At 44.5% G+C, this 27,389-nt stretch overlaps 1 protein-coding gene across 5 annotated transcripts in view; it reads left to right on the forward strand.

Annotated features, from left to right (window-relative positions):
- Positions 1-27,389, forward strand: part of LOC135901912 (uncharacterized) — a 253,509-nt gene that overhangs the window by 217,710 nt on the left and 8,410 nt on the right. For all 5 annotated transcript variants that reach the window (XM_065431739.2, XM_065431740.2, XM_065431741.2 and 2 more), the window contains 12 exons: positions 4,881-5,130; positions 6,405-6,695; positions 8,300-8,429; positions 10,331-10,518; positions 11,220-11,374; positions 15,501-15,740; positions 16,973-17,198; positions 18,546-18,914; positions 19,563-19,730; positions 20,782-20,967; positions 22,507-22,597; positions 26,406-26,478. In XM_065431739.2, the coding sequence (XP_065287811.1) occupies positions 5,013-5,130; positions 6,405-6,695; positions 8,300-8,429; positions 10,331-10,518; positions 11,220-11,374; positions 15,501-15,740; positions 16,973-17,198; positions 18,546-18,914; positions 19,563-19,730; positions 20,782-20,967; positions 22,507-22,597; positions 26,406-26,478 (2,235 nt within the window). In that variant the 5' untranslated portion in view covers positions 4,881-5,012. The remainder of the gene's footprint in view (positions 1-4,880; positions 5,131-6,404; positions 6,696-8,299; positions 8,430-10,330; positions 10,519-11,219; positions 11,375-15,500; positions 15,741-16,972; positions 17,199-18,545; positions 18,915-19,562; positions 19,731-20,781; positions 20,968-22,506; positions 22,598-26,405; positions 26,479-27,389) is intronic.

Below are 27,389 nucleotides of genomic sequence, written 5' to 3' on the forward strand. Positions count from 1 at the left end.
GCATCGTGTCCAACATTGCCTCCGAGAGCGGGCGGCGCGCCTTGCATCTTGGAGGCCATGTGTCCATAGCCGGCATCTCGCCTTTCCGTCACCTCCTCGTTCGTCCTTTTTCTTTAAATGCCGCGCCGTCCGCCGAGCGCTCCATCCCGCCATCCACACCGTTCCTCGCTGCTGTCGAGGGTGTTGGGCGACGCCACGGCAGGGATCGCCCGTGGGTGCCTGCCTGCGCGACGGGAAACGAACTGCCAAGCGTCCGTCGTCCGCCGGGTAGTTGCGTGCACCGCTCTCGCGGCGCGTGACGTCGCGTATCCAGCGCTGTTCTATCCAAACTTTAAATCTGTTGCGTATTGATGCTTCTCTTGCTATCCGAAGGAATGGAAGGGTGCGGGGAGAGCGGCCCCAATACGTGGGTGGCCACTGCCATCAAGCTGTTTTGTTATGTCGCAGTGCACGAGAATATGTTGTGGTGCACCATATCTACATATATTGCTACCGTCTTTCTGATTTGCTTCGATATAACGTTCCATGCGGAAGCACTGGCTAGCAAGAACGCAACTTGAAGGTCGCTGTGAGGCCTTAGGGTGACAAGGTGTTCTCATGTCCATCTCTTGTTTGTCGTTTTTGATGGCGCTATTGCCCGATATCAGCTGGATCAAATTGTTTCTGCACGGAACTGTCTGGGCGAAGAAAAAAAAAAAAATGACTCGTGCGCTTCTTCTATGTCCTCCTCGCGCGCCTTCACGAGCCGCCACCACCAGCGTGATGCTCGCCGAGGTGCCGGGAAAGGGGCTCCCCGGCTTCGTCGTTTCCGGACCGCCGGTCGAGTCCCCCGCGGTGATGGATGGGGACGCCGATAAGCAGACGGCGGTGCACTTCACAGGCCATCCTTTCTCTCCTATCCTCCTCCGCTATTTGGTGGATATATCTCTAGCTGCACTCCTCCTTTCGCTTTGGATGGACGTGCGGGGAGGGGGGGAGGGGAGGTGTTGGCGAAGGAGGGGGGAAAGGGGGCGTAGTGCTCTTTGGGAGACGGGGATTTTTGCGCCCCCGCCCTCTGGTGGCGTTACACACCCGGCCCGTCCGTCCATCGTCGCGCACACCCTCCTTCGCCGTCTTCTGAGGACCCCCTATCTTGTTCGCTTCTCCCGCTAGCTCGCGCGAGTGTGTGTGCACTGTCTAGTATGTAGTACTCGACATTTTACTTTGCGCCCCCCCCCCCTTTGGGGGGCGGGGCTCTTGTCTCTTGCTTGCTGGAGGTTTGCATTTATCAGCCCTTCTGGAGCAAACGCAGATGCTGCACGATGGCGTGCCTTCACTTGAGGGCATGGGAGCCTGCCTCCACCAGCCAAGAAGGCAGCTTTTGCATGAAAGCAGGCGAGAAGGTGTGAATCTGCACTGTTCTATCTTTTTTTCTCCCTGTGGGCTGGTTTAGTGAAAGATGTCATAAATCTAATCGTCACATTACGCGGGATCAATTTCCTGGGATTTTTAGAAAATGCAGCACTGTCACTGGAGAATGAAAATATTTCATTTGTTGTTTTAATGTAATGTGTATGCTTATTGCTAAATACACACCATATATTCCAGTAGCATGAACATTGTGACGTTTTTGCCATGTGTTCTTAATGCACTCAAGGCTAGGAGATAACCACAATATCATTTCACAGCCAACATCTGCAAACATTTCGAAGGCACACATTGCTTTTACATGCTCATTTTTGTACAAATCAGTTTTGTTGTCAAATGATTTGAAGATGGTATCTCTGGTGTGTTCGTTGCTCAACATCAAGGGAACTGGTGGCACCTTCATGCACAGCCTTCTTTTTACTGTTATGTCCTGCATTAAAACTGACAGTCTATTAAGTCACCTACTACAAGCCACCTAGTTTTTTTTTTTTTTGCAGTTGCTACTACTTAGGCACAACTGGATGTAATAATGCAAATCATCATCTTGTGCAACAAGTCAGTGTGTTTCTCACCATCGCTGCTGCACCCCACCACGCCAGGATGAAATGATGCAAATCAGTAGCTTGCATAACCAATGGCAGAAAGCAGGTGTTGCAGCCACGTATGCTTTATAACTCTCTTGCACAGCACTTGCATCCCTGTTGCATTTGCAATTCAAAGAGAGCGTGTGGTGTGCGTTCAGAAACGTGGAGCGCCTGTATCGAGGCATGTTATATTAACTGGTCTTTCTGCCCACATTGCTTGTATCCATTTCTTTCCACTTTTCCCTTTCCCTCTAATCCTCGTCCAAAAACACCTTTGATTTGACTTGGGAAGACCTCAGACATGCCACACTGGGGACCTCGCACTATGGGTGAGGCTTATAACTTGGCAGGTATATGTTTTTTTTTTTGCTGTACTTATTTTACAATTGCTGTTTCTTGTACTTTTCCTTATTCTGTTTTTCTTCTTACTCTGACGAATTTGTTGGCAGCTTCATGTCGGGAGAGCGGGCAACGTCAGCTTGCCTGCACAGATGCTGCTTTTCAAGCTCAGAGGCAGTGAAGAAAACAAATATAGGAGCTGTTTTCTTAAAGAGTGGCAAAAAGCACATGTATCCACTGGCTTGACAGAGATTTAGAGCACAAGCACAAACTCTTAAGAGCCAGTTCACATAGCCGAGGCTGGGTCAACCTATTCCACGGAGATGGCCAGGTCATCATTGCATGCCACACTACGCGAAGTGTTTTTTTTTTTTTTTAATGCTTGCCTGCTTCCATTGTGTGGTGAGCGGGGCCTGCTGTTTGTTATCTAAGCTATCAGCCAAGCCCGTCACAGTGGTCTGTGTTTACCTCATAAGAATTCCACTGGGCACTCGTCGCAGAAGCTCCTCCTCTGTCTCCCATGCAAGTGAGCCATTGCTGCTTCTTTGGGTCGGAGAGGGGCTCAACTTATTTTGAGCCCATCAAAGCAGGCAGCAGGGCTTTCCCTTGATCCCTCCCCTCTTCCCACTTTCTGATCGTGGCGTTTGGCACGGACTTCAAAAGCTTCGTGGCTGTCATCAGGGTTGAATGTCCCTTTCCATGAGGCTACGCACCGAAAAAGAATCTCCAAGTTGAAGGGCTTTTCATTGTTTCGGAGCATCCACTGTTCAGGCATTTTCCCTCTTAGCAAGGCTATGTTTTTATTGTGCATTGTTGCCGTGGAGGAAATCTGCAGCAGGTAGCTAATATGCTTGCACGATGCATCAGCAAAAAACGGCGTGGTGTGTAGAAAGAATTTGTTGACATTGAACCAACAAAGTCCAGGATGTGGAGGTGCTAAAATAGCATCAGTTGACTTCTGTTTAAGGTTCTGTACGTTTGTCCTAAAATCGTGACACATAGTTTCCGCTTTGTCTTTGGCCAGATATGTTTGTAATGACGTAACTACATCCCCAAGTAAGGAATGAATGCCTGTGGCCCTGAGACTGTATTTTCTGTCTCGTTTTATAAGAATTCTTCTGCATTGGGCCTACTGAAGACTTTGTAATAGGTGGCTTGTCTTTACGGCAGTACTTGTTGCCTTGTGTTGCCGTGAATGTTTCTTGTTTTGTTAGAGTAAGTGTCGAAGTGCTGTTGCCCTGCACTGACCGCGTTACTTCAACAAGCAGGGCCGACACCTTCGTGTCCTGCACCCAAAACCTGCATCACCCGAAGGCTCTGTTGTGTCATTTGCACCCGCTGCATCTACGAGGAAAGATATGCCAGGTGGATGATTTGGGGTGGTTACATGTCAGGAAGGGGTGTGTTTTCCGGGTTGGTTACATGACGGAGAGAATTGAAGGGGGCCGGCAGCGAGCCAGCAATCATTACACACGCGCAACTCTCAGTCTGATTGCATGCAATCACGCTTAGAGAGAGAGGGGGGGGGTGGGGGGAAGCACAGTCCAAGGTATGATGACCATGGGCTACTACTTCTTCATCCGGAGGGTGCGGTGCGTCTTGTAAATCTTGTGCCGCACCAGCGGAAAAGGCTGGAGAGCAAATGGCTCTGCTTCATAAGAGAGAAGGGAAAGGCTTGCTGCTACTTGCATCTGTAACCTAGCCAGGGTGTTCGGCGGGCCATGGTCAAGTGGAACTGGTTTTGAGAGGAGGTGTTGTCGGCAAGGGAAGGTAGGGCGAGATGTGACGAGTGGGAAGGGGCGTTTCTCTTAGGATTTGCAAGGCCACGGCCTTCCCCTTGGCACAGCCCGAAGGAAGATGTTTGCTCTGGAAGGGTGGAAGCGATGAGGCCTCTTGTCTCGGCTTTCTGCATTCCGTGCCATGTTGTTCACCCCGGCCAGAGTGAATTGGCAGGTCCTGTTAGTCGACCTTGGCTTCCGTGTTAGTGTGGGCCACATGTGTTGGTGGACTGGGCGCACTGCACTTCCTTGGCTGCTAGTGTTTGTAAACAGGAAGCCGTGGACTACTCTTGTAAATCGTTTCGGTTTAACTGCCAATTTTAGGATTGGGTGAGTGTTTCACTAGTTCAGTATAGGGCTGTTACCTTTGAAAATGTTTTTAGATGCGGCAGAAATTGAGTGCTTTTCCTGGGAAGTAAGCGGGGTACCAATGAGCATTGTTGCAAACATTTCAGTCGGCCACTCTTTGGGGCATTGTGTAGGTCTATGACTGATCTTGCTTTGTGGTCCTTGGGCGTATGATTTTAGATCATGTGTCACATGGGAACTTTCCTGAGCAGTTGCTGTTTCATAAATCGCAAAATGTGGACAAGCTTACTAAATAATCTAGGATTTTCTGCCGGTTTTAGCGCTGTGTAAGCTTTAATTTTTGTCATGACCTGCAGCGCAAATGAAGGACACAAAACCACTGCAATAAACGCAAGCCAATTTTGCGGTTAGGCAAAACGCTAACTGGCGATTCTGACTCTTGTCACTTTGAACCTTCTTACAGAGCGTTGCTGAACAACCATGCTTGCTGACTGAAAAGGGCGGCACACCAGTAGCCACGCCGGGTGCATGATTCTACGGACCCTGCTTTAGCAGCATTTGTAACCAACCAAGGGGACGTGCACACCGGTCTGTCATGGACGGGAGGCAGTGGCGGCACCTGGCGAGTGGCGCTGGACTTCTGCTCCTGCTGTGGGTGTTCCCAGGTGCCCACACATCGCTCTGCAAGTCGGTGTTCTCACCAATTTCTGGAGGTAGGGTTATCTATGCTGTCTGTGCTGTTCCTAAAAGCATGCAACACAGCTGTCTGCCTCTGTGGAGCGTGACGCAATGAAACGAAGCCTTCAGTGACAGGGTTCTTAAGCATAGCGGTTGCCATCCTTTCAGTGCTGATTGGAAAGCCTTGGCTGGTTCATTTAAGGCAAACTAAGTAGAAAAATAATTTTAACTGCATTAGTAAATTGCTTTCTAAATGATAAAAAAGAAAGGTCACTGTTACAGTGAGAGCAGGCTCAAAAAGCCAGGAAAGACGCTGAAAGACAGGTGACGCCGTGGCCTCAAAAGTTTTGAAACCAGCTTGCTTTAATGTCATGGATTTTAATGGCAGAGATGGAAGACACTGTATTCTGAAGAAAACAAACGCTGAACTTTTCAAGTTTCAAAAGCTTTTACCAAGCTGCATTGGCCCAAATTTGAAAAAAATAATTTGAAAAAAATAATAATGATTTAAAATCTGTTGCATCGCACTGATAGACTTGGCATTGGGTTACTGCGTGGAAGTGTAGAAAAATGGAACATTCACCTTCATTTTCTTCATTTATTTTTTACTCAACCTACTACAGCGATATTACTGAAAGCATAGATTTGGATTGATACATTATCAATCTCAGCTGATTTATATTTATCTTTAGCGTCCGGACAGTTCAAGGCAGAACTCCAATGCAGAATACTTTGCTAGCATGTAAAACCTGAATGGTTTTCAGTGCATCTGATATTGAGAAGTTAGCAAAAAATTGTCAATGAAGCTTCATAATGTTAACGTTCAACTGTGTTTGTATATCAGGCTAGAACTGTCCCCAAACTTTTTATGGAAGAGAAGGACATTTTTCTGATACAGGTAGCACTTTTCTAAGACTTCACCAGTATTAGCTTTTAACCATTAAGTGTTAAAGATATTCGAGGAAGCAGTCCCCACATATATCAGCAAAGAGAACACAGCTTAAGTAACATTGCACAATTTTAATTATTTAGGAAAGTGTGTACGTCTAAATTTACAGTGGGGATCCAACAGTCTGTAACATCATGGGTGCGTGAAGGTTGTCCGAAATATGCGTGGCCATGTATTATCTTCTAGTTTTATGCTCCTAATGCTTTCCTCTGCCAGCCCAGTATCATGACTAACGGTGTGATGGAAATGTTGCTGCAAACTTTGCTAACACAATCATTTGGTTAAACACATGTGTGGCAATCAACCCTACTGCCGTGTGAAAGCCGTGCACCTTCCTTAGCGCTTACCTTCTGTATGCAGACATGCCCAAGGACTTCAGCCTGAAAGTGGGCGACCCTCTGGTGCTCAACTGCACCCTCGAGACTCCAGAGTTCAGCATCTCGAGCAGGCGGTACTCGGTGAATGGCAGCCACCTGGAGATAAAGTTCAATGACACTAAGGTGCCCAGCGAGCTGCTGTCGGTGGGCGAAATGTGGGTGGCATTGCGGAAGGAGCGCTCGGAGTATTCGGACACGGGCAACTACAACTGCAACATCCGCGTCGCCACTGACAAGGTTTTCCACGTCTGTGCCACACAGGTCACCATAGGAGGTAGGTTTTACATCACCTGAGCGCATCAGTGTTTGTACTGCTCTCAGAGCCAGGGAATGGTTCAAGTTTGGGGTTAAGGAGAATATGCTAACGTTGAAACTTGGCTCATGATATTTGGCTTCTTTGAATTCCTTACATTTGGGCAAAGAGTGGTCAAAAGAATGCAAAAGGCATACGGAGGAGTTTGGGTTTTGAGGTTCGAAAAGCCACTTGGGGACATTATTTCTAAAGCTCCATTATTGTTATACACGCATCGTTATGCAAAGTGCTGTGAGTGTCTGCCTTCACAATGTCTTTAGTATATTATCATGGCCATTACTATTTCAGAATAGCGATCTCCATTGCATTTTGCTGTAGTAGCTGCAAGATGCAACTGCAGGATGCCTGTAGTAGTGTTTTCCGCTAGATTCAGAAAGCATTGCTACTTTTGTAGGCATAGGCTGCCAGTTAAGTCGTTCTAAATTTCTAGGCAGCCTTCTTTCTTGGAATTTTGGTAACTTTGTCCTTTCTTGGACCTTCGTAACTTTGCGGTGCAGATAAAAAGAGCTTCTTTTTTGTTGTCGTCAGCCCCAGTGGCTCCCTTTGGTCACCCCTAACTGTTGCGCCATGGTAGTTTTAGCAGCTTAAGTTGCTCTTTGCTTGCTCCTTACATGGGGCTGTCTTCGTGCAACTTGGCAAAGGGTTAACCGGATGATGGGTGGTACTGGTCAGTATGCACGTATGCATAGTGGCGTGCATACATGCAGTATGTGGTTTTGCAGGGCTTGGCAGAAGTTTGGGCATGGAAGGAGGATGCTCATATTATTGGGTTGCCGATTCCATCACAGCACCTGACTACGATGGCAATATGTGCCTGCTTTCCACCATTTTTCAAAACTAAAACTGTGCGACTAGGGGCTCTAAATGAGAAGGAGGATGCTCGTATTATTGGGTTGCCGATTCCATCACAGCACCTGACTACGATGGCAATATGTGCCTGCTTTCCACCATTTTTCAAAACTAAAACTGTGCGACTAGGGGCTTAAAATGATGTGGAAAGCTGTTGGTAGCTGGTTAAAATGCGATACTAGGGTTATGCATGTCAAAGAAAAAAAAAAGACAAAAGGAACTATAATGTACGGGTGTTTACGATACTTCTTTTTTGCCATTTTTTCATCGACAGGCATAATACATTGCCTTCACCCTTGTGACATGGCTGAATCATCGTGTCACAGAATGCACCTGCCTAAATTGGCATTTAAGTTCAGCTTAGCTTGCAAATAGTCTTATGCGTAAATGTAAACATTGCATGAGAATAGTACATGTTGCATAAAGGGAAAATAAAGACAATTGTATGCATTTATATGTTGTATGGCATTTAAATGACCACTTCATGAAAGCTTCAATTCACATTGATTCCATCCTGTGCAATAGACTCAGTGTTTTTTATTTTTTTCCTTCCCACTATTCTCCAAACTTGTCAGGCCTCTTGAGCATTAGGGCAGGCGAATTTAAACGCTGCATTTTAACAGATCTTTAACATGGGATGTGTAATTTAGGTTGAGGCTGCAAGTAATTAAATGACCTCACCGTTGGGTTTATTTTCCTGTTTTTTTGTTTCACAGAGCCACCACTTCCTGTTGAAAACTTCCGGTGCATCAGCTATTACTACAAAAACCTTACCTGCTATTGGGAGCCTCCACCAAACAGTGTCAAGACTGAATACAGGCTGGGAGAGATGTTTGCGTACACACGGTGAGTAGTTGCCGTGTGTGTGTTTTGCGGTGGAAACTGATGATGTGCCCGCTCAGGAGACATTACAGAGCTTGATGCCGAGCTCAAAATTATTCTGGAAATGTCTGGCATCTTCTTTCGAGCCTTTGTCTTGTTGCAGTCTGCTTTTGAAATGTTGGCTTTTGATGTTGATTTTAGCTGAAAATTAGTTGACATGGAATGTTCTGCTGATCTCGAAATGCAAAGCCTGCACCATTTTTATAGGTCTGGATAGGTGCACATGGTGCTGTTGTTGAAATGATGTGGGTAACCACGACTATGTAAAAATCTTTCTTTTTAGTCTTTTTGTTTGGTTCAGTAAGGCTGAAACTGTTAAAGCAAGGGTTTGCATTCTATGATAGATTTAATCGTGAACTCGGGACATTTGTTACTGTGCGGTCAGTGATAAATTCATACACCACCTTCTTCACCCAAGTTAATACCTAATTTTTGATATCCTATGGCCATTTTATTGAAACATTATCTTAAGTGTCTGTTTTACTTAGGTGTTATGTAATATTAAACATCGTATCTTTAAATTTGAACATCGTATAATTTAAAACAATATTGCTTGTTTCACCTGGATCAAATGAATGCAGATCAAATGGACTAGGGATAATTTGAGTACCAAGCTTAACCACGTGCGGAGTTTGCCGCCAGCATTTACTGGCTTCCTGAATGTATACACTCTAATCATCGTGGAAAACTGTTTCCTTTGCTTGTCATATTTCAGCATGTTTCACATCCATCTGCTTGCTGTTGTCGTCACGTATCCAATTCGATAGTTATATAGGTATAATTGTACATGTGACGAGTACGACTGTGCAGCTTTTTGCTGTTTATCATGAGGTTCTGGGCACTTGTACTCCAATACTTTTTCTATGGACAAGTTTGTTACGGTACTTATGACGTGGATGCGTCATGGTGACATAATACACTGACTTTCTTGATTCCTCTGATCGCTGTGTCACACGTGAGCACAGTCAGGAGAAGCATGCCGGAGCACATTTGTTTGCATTCTTTTTTTTTTTAACGAAAAACATTGTCATATTTAGCTTTATTGCTTCTTCATGTCAGCAAATTTACTTTGTGTGAAGACTTCAGGATAATGTCGGCGACGCCAGGTCTGGCATTTCGAGAACAATTGCGATTTTATTGAAGATGCCCAAGGTTTATGGCTTTTTTTACAATTGTGCTATTGATATCGGTAATATTGCAACTTTTCATTCGTGTCTGGTCTGGAGCGAAATTTGATTTCAAGAAATTACAAATACAGTCGTTCACCGATTTCTCAATAGTCTGACTTCTTTTTTGTACCTGTCAATTATTCAGACTTGACCGCTGCAGCTTCACCAAATTATAGAACTACTGTATAACGGCAGCTGGAACTACACAAAGCTAAACTACACAAAGCCATTCCCGTTAGTCTGCTGCACAGATCATTCTTGCTGCAACAATGGAGCAGAGTGACTGCGCATGGCGTCCATGTGAAAAATATAGCCAGCATACATATAAACAATCATGTTTGAGTTCGAGCTTATTACATAAGAGTGCACATGTAGTAAAACAAATTTTAGTACAATTCACCAAATTTTAGAAATGTTTCGCATTGACTGTAGTATTTTTCATATTTTTTAATGTTGGCAGATCTGTACTGTTTAAGTGTTGTCCTTTTGTGTGGAAATGTGTCTGGCAGAGTTTCTACAATTTTGGAAATATGTGCAAGTACTCCTTTATTAAAAAAAACCTTGTGAAATCATATCATATGGCTGCACTATATACCTTGTGGTAGCAGTGACGTGGGTGAGCGATATAAGTGCTTTCTGTCACGACGTTGTCGTGAACACCGAGATGACATGGCGTACTTTACATTCCTCACGCAGGACGCACAAGGGCTTTTATCGGTTGTGCCCGAAGGCGGGACACTCAGGAAATGGCTCTTTCTGCTCATGGACTCTGCAGTCCTCGCCGCCGCTTCGCAAGGAGACCACTCTCTTTCGCCTGGTTATGAATGGGACGAATGCTCTTGGTGTGAGAAATTTCACCTACACTATAGAGCATCTAAAAATAGGTGAGAATTTCTCTGTATTCTGCTCCCAGGAGTGGGCAGACATTTTGTTGTTTACGTGGTTTCGCTGCTTTCACGCCACAACTCGCCTGCATAACAGATGTTGTGTACCACAATCTAATCTTGGTGTAATGGATATAACGAAGCATTTCGTTATTCACAAACTTTTTTTTGTTGATATCTATGTGTATGCTTGTAACAAATATTAACCATAACAAAGGCATTTTCGTGTTGTGCAACTTCATCATAGGGAGTTTCGACTTTATCAGACGTGCATGAAAAATCGGGTTTTATGCTGTAAAAATGTGACTTGTTTTGTCATAGGCAATACGACGTATCCCTCATAAATGCGCTAACTTTATGGGACCCCACTAAGTCAGATGTTGATGTATGAACATGGATATAAAGAAATATTGGAAAAAGCATAGGTTAATCTGAAATATGTCGCTTAAATTTAGGAGGTGACAAATACATACAAGGAATATCGGATATGACAAATATATTTTCGCACTGAATATGACTGTTGCAATGCGGTTCATAATCTTTGTTCTCTTTATCGGAAGTATTATCAGTGTGCATGGTGAAAACAGGGGCTACCTGAATGCTTTAACCTATATTGTTGCAGTGAAACATGCTTGTGATATTCACCACACGATAACATTTAAAATATTGTGTTCTGAGCATGTTCCACCCTGTGTTTGCAGTGAAAATTTCCGAGCCAACTGAGTTCAAGTGCAGCGCAGTGTCCAAGCGGAGCATCACGCTTAGCTGGAACGCCAGCGTCGAGCAGAAGGAGACTCCGAAGCTGCTTGTCATCTACGAGATCCACTACCAGTCTCAATACGAGTCCAACTGGAAGGTACGTAGTCATTTCTCTTATCTCATTTTAGAGGGACGTTAACTGGCGGCAGTAAATGTGCGAACACGAGAATAAATTTTCTGCTATATCCTTTTCGGGGAATCTATTTGTACTTACTAGCGGTTCACCACTTTGGCGGAAAATGTTGGCTGCTGGCATAGAAAGTGAACGCCAAAATTCCCTCAGATTTATCTTATTGAAATCTAAATTCGTTGATGCCATAACTGGTGATGGCTGCTTGTTGTCACTAAGGTAACACGATAATAGTAAACAAAGTCAGTCTTCTTCTTTTCTTTTTTTTAATTGGGGTCATTATGCGAGTAAATACGGTAACCGCTGGCACTATGGTATGAACAGTCGAAACAGCTCATAATAAATTGATTAAAGCAGTTGTTAATGTGTGGGGTATAAGCTGATTGGTTGCTTGAATGGCATCATGTTTTCATTACTGAACACAGAGACATGAAACACAAATATAGCATTTGCGCTCGACGTCAGCCTGTGTCATTATGGCAAAATTGTGTTGTGACAACATAACAGTAGCAGGAATCCATGCCAGTGATTCTGGATGCTATGCCATACATCTCACAACAGTGGTAATCATAATTTTTCTAGGAGGGAGTAATTGAAAAGTTTGTTCCCACTGTGAATTCATAATGACGTACAAATCTCAAGACATGCAGTCGGCCACAGAAGTTTAGGGGACACAGCATTTTCGAAAAAATCTGACTTCCCAGGAAACCTGGGCATATAGTTTTGAGGTCATAGTCTTAGTATGCAGTGGTACATCGCGTATTAGTACATCGCGTAGTAGTACATCGCAGCAGTACATCGCGTAAACTTTTGCTTATGACTGTATATTTAGTGGGGCTCCGCCAAAACATCTCTGTGTGTATGGGGCAGCCACGTCTGGAACAGTAGTGCATAACTCTTAATAATGAATAGTACGTCATGACGCTGTATAATCCTGGGAACCTGGTTGCAAGCTCTGCCTTTGTAGTACTGCGCATAATTAGCGGAACAAAGCCCAGACCCTTTGTGCTAGAGAGGCCTCCGTGTTTTCCTTGTTTCCTACCTTCGTCGCTGTATTTTCCCTCTCCCCTTGCTTTGTTTGAGTGCTTTCTTTGTTTTTAACTAGCCCTTTAGCTCCCTAGTTGTTTTTGTCCTTTGTCCAGGCGTCTCATGACAGAACAATGGCCGTTTGTCTCTGCAAAAGTGGCGGCAAGAAGAGTAGTTGAAGCGGGTAAATGTTTATCATTTTCAAAGAGCCCATCTAAGCGGTGTACTTTCTGTCGTCTGTCGTCCATGCCAGCTTGCAAGAGTTACGCTACGCAGGCAGCTAGCCAAGTCCTAGAAAAAATGTCCGTGTGTCCCCCTCTCCTCATTTTCTTTTCTCTTAAGTGCCCACGGCCACGTGCCATTTCATGCTTCTGCCTTAGTGGCATGTTACTTTTGGTCTGAACGGGTACCACATTGGAATATGAAGGTGAAAATTTATTAGGCAGCAAGCATTGTGTCAAACTCCTTCCGACATGTCATAATACTGGTTCCAATCAGACATGGGCGTGTACTCATGTACGCCGGTTTTGTCTTTGTGTTCATTGCGGTGCCTTTCGTTAACATTTCCAACTGTCGATAATTTCACTTAGCATCACAACGGCAGTGCTATTTAGTGACACACTTGATGGAATTCGTACGTGCTCATCATTGCGTGAAGCACCAGAGCAGTTGGTGAAATTTTTCTTTCTGGTGTATGGATGGATGGATGGATAAAATTTTATTGGATCTACTTAAATGTGGTTGGGCCCCTAAACGTCCAGGAGCCCCCTGGCTGACATCTCTAGGCAACCACAGTCCACCAGCCAGAGCTGATGATCTGAGCAAGTGGCCCGAAGAGTGGCCTCCCACAAGGAAAAGGAAGGGTTAGGAATTGGCACTACCGCCATGGGCTTGGGGCAGCTCCACAAACAGTAGAAAGATCTGCCCAGGTGACTGGAGGAGGAGGGGAGGGGGCTTGCATGGCAGTTTAATAACTCTGAGGATGATTTTGGTGCTTTTGATTGCATGTTAAGAGAACCAAGCAAATGTCCCCGGATGAGAGCACTGAAGAAGTATGTGACGATGAAAACCGAAGAGAAAATGGTTGCTTTCGTGATCACTGACAACATGATGTTAGCTTGAGACTGTACACTCTACAGTAGCCTCAGCAGTGATGAAAACTGTCCTAAATAAATCATGAAATGCTAGTTTGATAATCGAAGTGCTCTTTCTGTGTGGCATCCAAAATGTGCAAAATATTTCCCGACCTGAAGACCGCAATGCGCTCATGATTGCAAAGGAGGGACTAAAGGGGCCTTGAAACACTTCTCTAAGTACTCATGGAATGGCCTCACTAGTAAAAGACAACGTCTTGCGAATGTCATGCCACAAAAATGTTTCAGATCCTTCACGTATTAGGGGAGGTACGCGGCCGGTACCCGGCTTTCTCGATCTTTTCACCTCCACAAGCACACTGGAAGCTGCACAGGGGAGAAGCCAAGGGAGTTCTCCTTCTCCCCTGCTCTGTGCGCAGGGGGGCGGGGGGGGGGGAGGAGGAGGGGAGGAGAGCATTCAGGCACCCTACAGCGAAATACAATGAATGGGCTTCTGGCAGCAACCCGTGATAGCCGCGGTAGACTGTGCTATACAGCACGCCGCTGACATCTCGGAAGCCATGCACAGTGAATGCAGCTACGCGCACTTGTCGTATGTAGTCCGGCATTGCAAAGACGAAATGATTATTCTGCCTTTTTGAGATCACAGACATACCATATAGACTCGTGTAAGGGCCACATCCATGTGAGGGCCGCACCCCCAACTCGACAGCCCAAAATTTTGTGGAAAAAATTACAACAGAGAAGCAATCGCAGTCAATGTCCCGATGCCATGCTCATGCACTGGCGAATTTTCGCGCACTGCATACGTACGGGTCTCGCTACTAAATGGTAAGTGCTGCGAATTGACCTCTGATGCAGTGGTACGTCCAAGGATCGTGGGTACGCATAAATCGCCAGCTGTGGCGGCATCATCGGAAGAGCTGCGCCTTGTCAGAATTGTGAAAAAAAAAGTGCAGGCCTTTACACAAGTCTATGGTATATTATGTTTCATTCTTTAAGTGAAAATTAGCAATTAGATGTCGCTGACCATGTTCTTGCCAACATGAAATGAGGCAATAGTGTTGGTAGGTCCAGCTGCCTTCAGTGGCGCAGCATGAAGACATTGTGGAAGCGAGAGCAAGCGACCTTTCGCCGCTTGTGACGTGAGATTGTGAACTCCCTGCTGCATGCAATGCCGTAATATTTGGCTCACAGGTTCACAGCAGCCTCTATGACAGATCGGCAGCATTTTCTTACTAGGCTCAAAAAGTGTTTCAGGGACCTTTTATGTGGCAACAATGCTGGCCAGAAAACTTGCGCAAAATAGAGGGGTAGCTTGAAGTTCCTGTACCGGCTTTCAGTGACGTTGGATGATTTTGGCAGCATTTGTTTATAAGTAGAAAAAGATTGCATTGCACTTTGGAGAAGCTGTATGTTTTTGGTGTTTATTAACTGCAGATAAATGGGAAATAACAAACTGAAGACGGTTGAGCAGGTTTCAATAATTTCTGTGCATAAAAAACCTGAAATATGAGAAAATGTTTTGAAATCTAGTACTGGCACTACAGTTGGAGTCTGAAGAATGTTGGTACTTGATCTTGTCTGCTGACGAATAATTTTTTCTAGGCTAGTCAAAGGCAGTTTTATTTGAACAGTACTTTAACAGCATAATCTGACGTAGTATTGCTGTGTTCTTGATGTGCTGATTTGAAATCTGTGTATATTTAATTTTTCTTTGTACATTACATAGTTTCAAGGTTAGAGGAATTTTATTCTTGGTTCTCGGTTACCTACCAAAGGGCATAAAGAATACTGTGAAAAAACATTGGTAGATTAAAGGAACTGGAATTTAGAGAGGGTGCAACGATACAAGACAAAGTTCTACAATAATTTGGGCCAAAGTTATCAACAGCAAACTTTTGACTGCAATTTATAATTGTTTGAGTTCTCAAAATATCCTTCGTTCCTTGTGGTTATCACTCTTTCATCAGACTGTGGAGGTGTTCAACAAGACGTCGCTGATGATACAAAACCTGAACCCATTCACTGCGTACACCTTTCGGCTCCGAGCAAAGGCATCGAAGGCGGTGCGGGAAGAGTTGTGGACCGACGACGTTGTGCTTTCGCAGACGACATTGAAAGATGTGCCTGAAGCGCCACCTCGAATATCGAGGAGCGGCTTCAAGGTGCAGAATTATCAGGAGAGACGGACCATCATGCTTAACTTTGAGGTAAGTGCGGCTTTCTTCTTTCCTAATGCTTTTATTTTCAAGTATGAATGTAGTTATATACTTGCTACCAGCTCATGCTCGGGCTGGATGGAAAACTGTGTGAAGGTATTCAGAGGTAGTGCACGCCCGGCGTTACGGTGAAGTGTAATTCGAGTTGAACCTCTGGTTGTTGCCATCCATTTAAGGGCATATTCATGTGAGTCCACTTGGTTAGTCTCAAACTAACAAAATGCTTACAAACAATTACAAGGTAAGACGGATTTTGCAAGTCCAACAGCAACAGGGTATAGGTGTCACACTAAGACTGCAAGTGATTCTGTCATTAAATGTAATTGGCAAATGCAGAATTGAAAGAATGTGCACTAGTTAGCCTTCATTGGTTGGTATATTTCAATTCACGATAGTACACGATCCGTCTGTCTGCATCAAAGTGCCACAGTCTGCTCAGTCTCAAGCTTGAGAGCATGCCTTGTAGCTTCTGTTGCTGCACAAGACTATTGTGAAAGAATGGAGGTGTCCTTCATATTTTGAAACAATCACTAATTACAGGACTAGTGTCCAGCTGCATGGGTAAGCTTCCTGTCAGTCTTTCTGCTAAATTAACTCAGCCGGGTGACACAATAACATGCACCAAAAATGCCACTCCCCTCCCTCGCCGTTTTTTTTTTCTTTCTTTCTTCTTTTTGAAAACACTTGGTCAACGGTGACAGCCATCAGATTGTATGAGACGTTGCTTCGGTTGCATGGTTGCAGGCGTTACCATTACCTAAAGAACTGGCTCTTGAATTCCACTGTTGGGTTACTGGTTCTTGTATTTTGGTATGTCTAAAAATGAGTTGCATCAAAATCTACACTACGCCTGTCCAGCGATGTCAAATATTTCGGTAAAATATACAGACAGAAAAGCTGTAAGCGAGATGGTTGCATGGGGCGCCAGTGTTCGTTTAGTGTGCTAAGTAGCACTCTGTCTCACCTAGACCTTTAGCGCCGAATATGAGAGACAAAACGACAAGCACAAGCACCGGTTTGCACTTGTGCCTGTCCCGAGTTTTGTCGTCTGTCACATTCTACGCACAAAGAAACCCTGTGGATTGCCAGCCAGCTTAAACCAATGTTTAGCTTAGCATCCTCTGTTGTTTTTCCTGTGTATTCTCAATGCTTTACACTAACCCACTGCTGTCCAGGCTACATGAGTTGTGCTTTATGGTTGTACTGCTCGCGGCGGAACGCAGGCACTCCCCGAGAAGAAGTGGGGTGGGGCCACTCTCCAGTACCTCATCAAGTGCTGCGAGGAGGACGTGCCGGAAGACAGCTGTGAGAACAAGACGGTGGAGATGCCCACCGTCACGTTCGACGGCCTGTTTCGCAACTCGCGCTACAACTTTCAGCTGTGGTCGCTGAACGAGATTGGGTTTTCCCGGGTTCACTCCAGCCTCCAGGTGGACAAATATGATGAACGTAAGTTCTTCAGTAGTTCTGTTAAATGAGCTAGTTGGTTGCAAGAATCTTGGTCTAGTTCACTGTCGCAATAGAAACAAGATAGATATAGGAGACGCAGAAACAACAAACGCAGGGCTACAACTGAACTTCTTGTAGAACGAGTTGATGGTTGAGGGTGAAGTTTTTATACTTGTGCATTGCAGGCTACAATAGTTTTGAGGTTAACCAAACTGATGGAGGGACTGATACGTAGCATGGGGAGAATGGGCCTCAAGGTACTAAGAATTGTAGTCCAGCACTCGTGGTTGTCTACATCTTCTCTTTGTGTCCTGTTTCTGTTACACTGGTAGCATGAATCAAGAAGCAAGTTCTAAAGTTGTAGTTGGAAGTTTTAGGATCCTCACACTACTGAGACAAAAAAGCAGAATACACTATACACACTATTCAAGCCTAGAATATCAATTGGATACGAAATACTTGTTTGCTCATAGAAGGGAAATTTTTTAAAATGAAAAAACATAAAGGAATAATAATTGAGAAAAAGGTGCTAAAATTTGGCTAATTTCTGAGATGCAATTGTCGAGTGATGGCTGAAGTGCTAAGAATGCAGTGGCCTGCCCTGGTGGTGCTGATGATGTGTCGGGCATACGAGACATCAGACGTACATGGAAAATGTATAGTCAATGGCATGGCACGTATATATAAAATTGGCCTTTGAACAGCCTCACTGGCAGTCAAGTGTCGGTGATGGTTAGTATAGAGAAGCACTAAATTAGCTTAGACAAGTGAAGTACTCTTTCAGAACTGTATATGTGCTAATGTTGCTGTGTGAGGTTGATCAATACAAGAGAAAATGAAGGCCATACTCCAATTTTTAAATCTCTCATGCCTAAACCGCACCGCCAATACATCACTGTGACATCAACGAATTTTAAAGCAGTTTCTTGTTTTGGGCTGCAATAGCACAGTAAAGGTTCTCAAAACTTGCCAAGTTTCGTCTGGCACCTTAAGAATACTACCACGCAGTCAAGTCTTTATAGATTAACACATTGACCTAGTCCCCCAAGCAGATGCCATCAAAACTTGTGATGTCACGGCGAGCTATGGTGTGAACTTCAAAGAAGCGTCACTATTTGTCATTTGTTCTTGTGCCTTTTCTGGCTTATCAAGCCTGCTTTCATGGCAAAAGTGGCTTTCTTCGTATTAAAGGGTCGTACTAGTGCAGCTCAAGCTACTTCGTTCTTTTTGGTGTGCCTTTGTTCCCAGCATAGCGTACCGGGAAGAGGTCATGACCGCTGGCGTAAGTTTTCGCCAGGACGCATTGCACTGCATCTTGCAATATACCATATGTAATTGTCTTTGCAGTGATCAACGTACCTCAGGACATAGAAGTCGTTGCCCACGGCTCTGGGAGTTACGTGGTTTCGTGGCGCGCACCGTCCGGTCGAATGCCCGTCCTGACTTCCTCGACTTCGAAGTCGGCCGAGGAAGAGCACGCGGCTAGCTCGGAGCCACTAGGACCCGTGAGCTACACAGTGTTCTGGTGCCCGCGGATGCTGCCACGCTCTTACAGCTGCAACGAATCTCTCAAGTGGCAGAAGACGGAACTCAACACGTCCTCCATAGTGCTCAACCTCGACGCAGGCAACGTGTACCAATTTGCAGTCGCGGCACAGACTGTTGACAAGGCCTCGGAGATGCACTGGACGACGTGCGTCATTCCAGTGTCCAAAGGTGAGTCCAGCGGCAGAAGTATGTGCCAAGAGAATGACTGTAGTAAAGCACATACTGTTCCTGTGCTGACTCCTTATCCTCAGTGCAGTAGCTCCTGGGTATGTGGGGCTAACATATAATTTAAATCAACAGCTATGTTTATGTTGGGCACACGTGTACTTTGGCATGTGGCCATAGTGAAGCTTATTCTTTGTTTCACACACACTCTCTCGTGCTGTATTCGTGTGAATACGAATGTGCAAGTGAAAGGGCAGCATGTGTTAGGCGTCAAATGCAGCTGGCTAACGTTTTATTCGAGATTAATATGATGTGAAGTTTGGCAAGTCATATAATGTGGAGAAGAGATTACCAATGGTCAGTAGGCTAATGGGCGTGGTACGATAGGAAAAGATAGGATAGGGACTGAAGGCAGCAGAGGCATAGAGAGTGATGACATAAGGAAACTTGCAATCACGAAGGAGTTTTGCTTGACATTGGACAGGAATGAATGGTGATCTTGGCGGGGGGGGAATGTGCTTTTGTTCATGCAATGAACAACGGCCTAATGATGGTGATGCAAGTCTCAGTAGTAAGGGGGAGTGTGCTCTCGTGCTAGCATTCTTTCTTTCACTACGGGGTCTGATATTTTCCATTCCATGTTCCTTGCAGAGCTTGAGAAGATCACGCAAGTGACATTGGAGAAAGACAGTGCCCATTCACTCCTGATGCACTGGCAACTTGAGTGCAGTGCGCTGAAGTCGTACGTGAACAGCTACCAGATCGAAGCTTGCGCAGTGTTGCCACGCCACCAAAAGATGGCGCTACACGACGCTGCTGGTGAGCCCCTCTACAGCATTTGTCTTGTCATCCATTGGCATTAACTGAAGTGCTTGGTGCTTGCGTAATAAATTCTTTAGTTCCGGGCATCTTTGAACATTCTGGCAGCTGTGACGAAAGGACAAAACGTTGTCTCAAATTTCTTGCTTATGGGTTTTATGAAGCGCGATGGTCCGAGTTGGTTGGCACTGATTCATTGCAGGGAAGGCTTGTAAATGAAATGAGGGTATAATCGTGGCGGCCTTGTTGTTTCTACATTGCATATATCTCAGCTCATAGACCTAGTTAAACGGAACAAGGCATATGAGTGTTCGTGTGTCGTCTCTTTCTCTGTCCATTTTTGCATCTCGGCACTACAATTTATCGTAATAGCAAGGGCAGTCAAACGGGAGAAGGTGGGACATGCGGGAAACAACTAAAGCGGCACAGGAAGCATGGACAAACCCAGGCATCAATCTCTCCCACTGTCACCTTACATGTGGCATTAAAAACAAGGAAGGAAACATGAATAAGAAAGAACTGGGTGGGCAATGCAAATAATTGAAACTTTCACATTTCAAAACAGTTGACGCTATTCAACTTCAGCTTTGAAAGTAAATACAAGAAATTTGATTATTCATGTTAATGTCTCAAGCACACAGGTCATAGGCTGCTTGTTCCTCCTGAATGTTCACCTGCTGTTCACCCAATGTTCCACAAATTTTCCGAGCATACCCCACCCTTTTGTCCCTTCTGAACTGACTTCGACAAAGAAATCTTCTTCCTAATATTTGTTCCGATTCAATGTTGGTTTAAGAAAATTATTTTCTTCGTGTTCACTTATTTGTAACAAAGCTTTCTTTGTATATTCGAACTCTCAGTCACTGAGCCGCCATTTTAGTTAGTTTATTTGTTTGTGGTTTGGACAAGTCGACTGAAGGCAATCAACTTCAAGCCTAACTGGCATGCAACAAGCTGCATCTAGCGCTAAATATTAGAAGCTCTCGCACCACGTTTTAGAACGAGAAATATGTTTTTCTTAACTGTGCGCTCGTTTCTTTTTTTTCGTCAGGGTGTCTGTACAGCAAATACGATCCCAAGACCTGCAGAGTTTACAACATTACCGACCGGGATGATGAAGAGCACGTCCTGGACGGGCTGTCCTCCAACGCAGTCTACAGAGCTGTCGTGAGGGCCTCGTCCAACGGAAAGCTCACCGAGGACAGCCCCGCGCAGTGTGCCAAGACCGAAGGCACTGGTACGGTGATTCAGTATTTCTAGCAATACCTCATTTAGTTGGCATAGTGCAATGTTGGGATAGTAGATGCGTTGCTGTCAGTATTAGTGGAGCAAAGTCTGAGAAAGGAAAGAAAAAAGAAACAAAGAGTGCCAATAGACGCTCATTCTGTTTGTTTCTTAAACTTTGTGCCACAAACATTGACAGTATGGGTTGCCCAGCAGATGCGAGGGCCAAGGCATGGGGGACGGAGCTTTTTACTGATGTGAGTGTGCGTAGTTTGTATTGAAAAAAAGACTTCAGAGACTGCAGGGAAATGCTAAGTTAAGCTGCATTAGTAAATTAAGCTTCTGCAATAGCAAAACAGCTGTTCCCGACTTTGAAGCATTGTGCCCAATTATACTCCTCTGGCCTTTTAATGATGCACACACCCCTGGTTCTGCTCGATATAATTTGTGAATCTGAAACATCTGTAGACGGTTGTGCCATCTGCTCAGAAGTTGGTCAAACTAAAATTCTATGGTAGGTTTTGATATTATATCACAGTTGGTGTGACATTTCTTATTGACTGTTGGTGTTCCCTTAATCTCATTTTCTGACATTGCTAAAATGATGCAGAAAAAAAACTTGTGCATATTTAAGACTGCAGAAATTCAGGAGCTTTTTATGAACTCTAATTCAAGGTGATCTTGATTATGGGCTGCATTCAAGCAACAATGACAGTGATGAGGCGACCATGTTGCCTGGGGAACCTTAATTGTCATAATTAAAGTGATACATTAATTTTTGTGTTAGGTGCAACATGCTTTTTTTAGGAGCAGCCTCTGCTTCATTCTCGTCTTGTCGGTGACCGTGGTTAATTATTTGTCGGTAAAGGAGAACTACACCATTTCCTAAAGGAACCAAATGGGTCCCAATCTAGGACGGTTTGAGAATTTAAGGCCCTTTTTATAATCGTAAAGCTAACTTTCCTGCAATGCAGTTTGCTTAATTAGTAACGGTGTAGTCATTTTTGCAAATGGCGTGTACAAGCACAGCATGTTTGTAGTATTATGACAAGAAAAATGTAGGCATGTCTCCCATGATGAAACCATGCACAAGAGAAACCCAGCAATGTGGATCTAGCACTTCGTTTTCATTTGAACAAATAGCTGGTGCCGCAATTAGTTCTACAAATGTGCAACGCGGAAAAGTGCACTTCTAGACTGGCACATAAATCTGCCCTGGCTTGTATTTATACCCAGTCTTTACAAGCTGGTTATTCTGCAGTATAGATTAACATATTCGGGGAAGCAGGGCCTTGTACATACAAGTTCCTTTACATGATGAGCTTTCTTAAGTAGTCAAATCTTAAGGGAAACAACTTGTGAATGCTTTGCATCTGCTAGCAAAAGGATGTAGAGCACTATCAGTTACTGCTGTAGTAAAATTGCTTTTGCTGGCGAGAGACGTTGCTTTGGGGGACCTTAAGCTGTGTTGGTTTATGTCGTAGTGAGATTCCTTTTGTCAGAGATGGTGCTGCTTGTGGCTACATTTCTGTGCTTGTATCCGCGTCTTCAGGGGCGGACATTCCTCTCGTGGTTGGATGTGCCGTGGGTGGAGCTGTCGGCCTGACTGTCCTTGTCTTTGTGCTCTACCTGCTAGCACGATGGTGAGATTTACAACCTTGATAGCATTCTGGTATTTTCGCCAATACTAGCCAATTAGCAGCAGTAGGTGGAGAAAGGAAATTCCAGGTGGGAAGCAACGTTGCCCTGATGAAAGCGAGTCATTATGTTGACTTCATCCTGGAGCTTCCATTCTTCATTCACTGTTTATCAATTCATGTCTCCATCTTCCTGTTAGGGGTGAGAAAATATTCGAAACTCTCGAGTAACGAATCAAACAATTTCTTAATCTATTCAGGCATAGAATTGAATAGACCCTAGTCATAAAGGCGAATATTTTTGGAATACAGTTAGGATATTTCAGAACCTCAACTGCGGCTAGATAAACATAAAATTGGAGCAGGAGCATGGTAAATTGTCAGCTTGCAGGCATAGTACACACAGAAAACATCAGAAGTTTCATAATGGAGCAGGCTAAATCACTTAGATGCTCTAGTTTAGAGGCTGTACAGGAATCATTGACACTTTCTAAAGAGCCCAGTGCATCCAAAGAATCTACTCATTTTGCTTCTTGGGCTCCATTTCCGCCTTTAGTTAAGAAAGCTTCATAACGTACTTCGTAATGACAGAAGATTGCTAACTTCAACAATACCGGGATGTGAACATCGTTTACTGTAATTTTGATAACTGCTGTTTATCAACGATTTCACAAGTATTCAATATTCGATTCAATTTGTATTCAATTTGGTTTTAAAAAGTGCTATTTGCACATCCCTACTTCGTTGAAACACTTCGAGCTTGGATTAACGAGTTACTGGGATTAGTTTATTTGTTTATTCATTTCAAGTACCCTCAAGGTGAAATGACATTACAAAGGGGAATGGTTGGTATGAGAGGATGTGTTGAAAGTAGTTGGTGAAACATCGTTCTTGAGGCATCGCTGTGTTGTCGCTTGTCGACTAATTAGCCAGTCTTGTACATTTGCATGAACAGCGTGAAGAGCTGCTTTCCATATATAGCTTCTAATACTTTTTCCACGCATGTGTCGCATTATATCGAAACAAAGTACAGGTTGTTTTGTGTTCATTTTGTGTTCATAAAGTGTCTAATAGAGCATATGATTGAAGAGCCCTGCAGAATGTAATTAGTTTACTCTGAAAGCCACTATATGTGCCAGAATCGTAAAGTAGGACTATTGGAGACAAGTGCTTCGCTCAGTGGCAAATACAAATATTGTTGCAGGCCATTCCAGTGAAGTGAAGTAGGCACGAGTTGCCAACCAATAATTCGGGCACTGAAATTTCTGAACACATTACAGCGCGCAGTGCGATAATTTGAACTCAGACTAATGTCGCCAGCAAGTAGAGTAAAATAGCATTTGGTTTTTATATGTTGCCGGCACGGTCATCAGCCAGGTTGCTGGCGCCTCCCCAAAACTAAAACTATCAAAGCGTAGTCAATCCAGTAGCCACACGCTGCACCAAAGCCGCAGGACCATATAAGCCACGAAGTTATAGAGGCTGCATTTCTGATTTATGCAATCGGTCGGGGGAGTTTCGTTTCATGCATCCAGCAATTCTTAGTGTTAATTTATGTGTAAATAGCAACACAGTCCCGGGTGACATTTTGAAGCAGTTTCAAGTAGCACCAGCTGCACCTTAGATGTCTGCGCCGACGAGGTCGGTGAGGGAAGTGCCAGACAATGACTGTTGCAAAGAAACATGCAACAATTTGGCTATAACAGCACAGTAAACTTTTTATGTGTTGCCAGGGACAGCATATCAGTGGTTGAAACAGGCGTGGTAATTTTGTAGTGATGCTGTCTACTTGATCCTATGTCACTCTTATAATCTACCGGTCATGGTGACATGGCAGAGTGTTGCTCTGACCACTGAATGACGAAGCATGAAAAATGTGAAAAGGAGCAGCATAACAAACGGTATAGCTACAAAATTATGGCCACAGGCTGTTTAGACCAAAGACAAGCATGTGTGCGAACAGCAATGCGTCAGCAAACCTTGGCCACATACTCACACGATGATTTTTGAAGATACTTTCACTTTCATGATATTTCGCGTGATTAGCGCAGTACATGTCAATGGGCGACAACCTTTCTGACTGTGTTATAACCTTGCATACTTGGCATTGTACCAATAATGCCATTGCTCATAGATTCCTATGTGTCTTGTGCTAGTAAGCGAAATCGAAGGTATTCTTGAAGGTGTCTACCTCAGAATAATACGGCACACCTTTTTGGCCTCTTGTGAAATGAAGTCACCGTACTTACACGACTGTAAGTCAACTCGAATGTAAGTCCACCTCCCCCCCTCCCATATCGCGTGCGGCAGAGGAAAAAAAAAAAAGAGCATACCCGCGGGCGCATTCCATCAAGAAAATTTATTAGTAGCTGGCATGGTCACTGGACTACTACTTCTCACTAGTGCTGCCATTGTCATTGCTGCTACGGTGGCACAGCACGTCGCTGTCCAGCGAAATTCCGCATTTGCATACATAAGTGCATAAGTCCACGCCGAAAGCACCCAACCACACAGAGCCGTTAGGAAGGCTCTTCTGACATGCCTGGTTGGAGTAAGTTTGCGGTGTTCTGCCGCCAGCCACTCGTCCGCTTGCCGTAAGTTCGCAGTCTTCTGCCGCCAACCACTCATACTCACAGCGGAGCAGGTCCCTAAAGGCGAAGATCCAGGCTTGTCTCATGACCATGTCGCACGTCACTGGCAGGGACCGATCACGCATTTCGACGACGTATGCCGTAAGCTTGGCCTTCAGCTCCGGAAAGCGTCCCGACTTTGGTTCGCAGAAACCTCTTTGCTTGCCGTCACAGGTGAAAATTTTGCTTCGCTGCCGTCGCCACCCTCGCACCACCCGTTAAAGAACATCGGACTTGCGGTCCGCTGCGCAGTTATTTGTTTCTTCAGCGTAAAGGATGGCAGCCCCCTTCAACGCTGCTGTGCCGAATGTTTAGTGGACTCGGAGCACTCATGACGGCTGAGGAAGCACGGAAATAGCACGTGGCCGGCAGTCAAATCGACCGCATGAAACTAAAGAGCTACAGGGAAAGAGAAACGCGCGAGCCGCGAGCGGTGTCTACTCTTCCATGAACTATCGATACTCCCCGCAAGCGCCGCTCTTTTGAGGGTGCTGCTGCGAATGGAACAGCGACACTTCCATGAACTATCGACACCCCCACTTGAGTGCTGTGTGCGCTATAAACTCTCAAAAATGTTGAAAAACCCTTCAGAAAAGTGAACAAACGCGCGGGATAGCAGAAAGCTATGGGTGGGGCCGTAGAGCAGACATAAAATTGGAACTAAGTTGTAGCTCCCCTGATATGCCACTGGTCTCGCTTTTTTTTCTCTTTCTTTTCTTTTCATTCTTTTTTCTTTTTTTTGCGGTGCCATGTTTTGGTTTCAACTGTAAGTCGACCCCCCCCCCCCTCTTCAGATTTTCAAATTTTAAAAGGAGGTCTTACAATCGTGTAGATGCGGTATTTTCTGGGAAATCTGGTATTTTAGAAGTCTGTTTATGATGGCTTATTGATGGCACCTTCGAATCCAAATTAGAATTCGGCAAATACATAACGTAAGGATTTTTTTCACTCAGTTCTCTTTTCTTTCTTTCTTTCTTGTCATCCACTATTCACGAGCAGTGGCAAAGGTGGGAAAGAATTGCATTGGAAAAAAATCTTTACTTTTTTCTGGCCCTTGTCCTTATGATGCATATCTATGGTTTAGGTGAAAGCAACATAGCGAATGGTTGGGTGGATTTTGTAAGCTCACCTGCATAGCTGAACACAGACATTTGGGACTGATTCACTTTGCTTATCTCTCGCAGGATGAAGAAGAAAGTTGACATGATCAAAGAGATCAAGATTCAACTTCCTGATGGCCTTGATTCTTCAGAAGCAGTGAGTTTGAAATATTTTATGGACATAGAATGTCATCATGTGGACCTGAGTGAAGTAGAAGGATCATGTGATCCGAAATTCTCACCGTGAAGGCATGAGAAAAGTGTTTTGAGGCAGCAGTAGTGAATTTATGAAAATTGATGCTAATGCATGACTGTACTTGCTGCTTGCAAATTTGTGTGCAACGGAAAATGGATATTTTAGTGCTTTTCATTGCCAATGTGACATCCATAAATTACTGTGTGAAATGCTACTACATTGTTAGTCAAGTTGAAATTTTCACGCCTTCATCTTGTGGTGGGCCATCTTATGTAGTACTTTTTGTTGAAGACTGTGCCATTTTAATGGAAGGCGATGTTCGTCAAAAGCTTTGGTGCTGTAAAGGGAACTCTGCAATGAAATGATGGGAAGATTTTGTGCCAAGTCAACTTGCTTTTAGCCAGGTGCTCAAATTTTGGAAATCTCAGTGTCACTTATTTGCCAATGAGAGCAAGGGTACGGGGGGCGCCTGCTGATTAGGGATGAAAACTGCACGTTTGGAGTCGTAACTTTTAGCGTACTGTCAAAGTTGGGGCAATTATCAGTTTTAATCTCGCGAATTTCACTGACGTTTCCGTACGTGTTGTCACTACGATAAACTTTTGGAGTGATATGTTTGCACAGCTAGAAATTCCACTGCACATGTATATTCGCGTTGATGCAATTGCGTGGAAGCTTCCTTAGCGTGATGCTTGCTAAATGCCTGCTGTGTGGCTGCTGACCAAGGCATATGGCAGTGTGTGGAGATGGGAGGGATGGCACGGACACAGATCCGGTATCAGCAGTGCACCTAACTTCCATGATGGCTAGTGCAACGGGTCACGTGGGGAGGATACTTGTGAGTAACGTCACAGTAGAAGTCGCATCAAACA

Source organism: Dermacentor albipictus, chromosome 9 (genome assembly GCF_038994185.2).
Source record: "Dermacentor albipictus isolate Rhodes 1998 colony chromosome 9, USDA_Dalb.pri_finalv2, whole genome shotgun sequence".
NCBI classification, from domain to species: Eukaryota; Metazoa; Arthropoda; class Arachnida; order Ixodida; family Ixodidae; genus Dermacentor; species Dermacentor albipictus.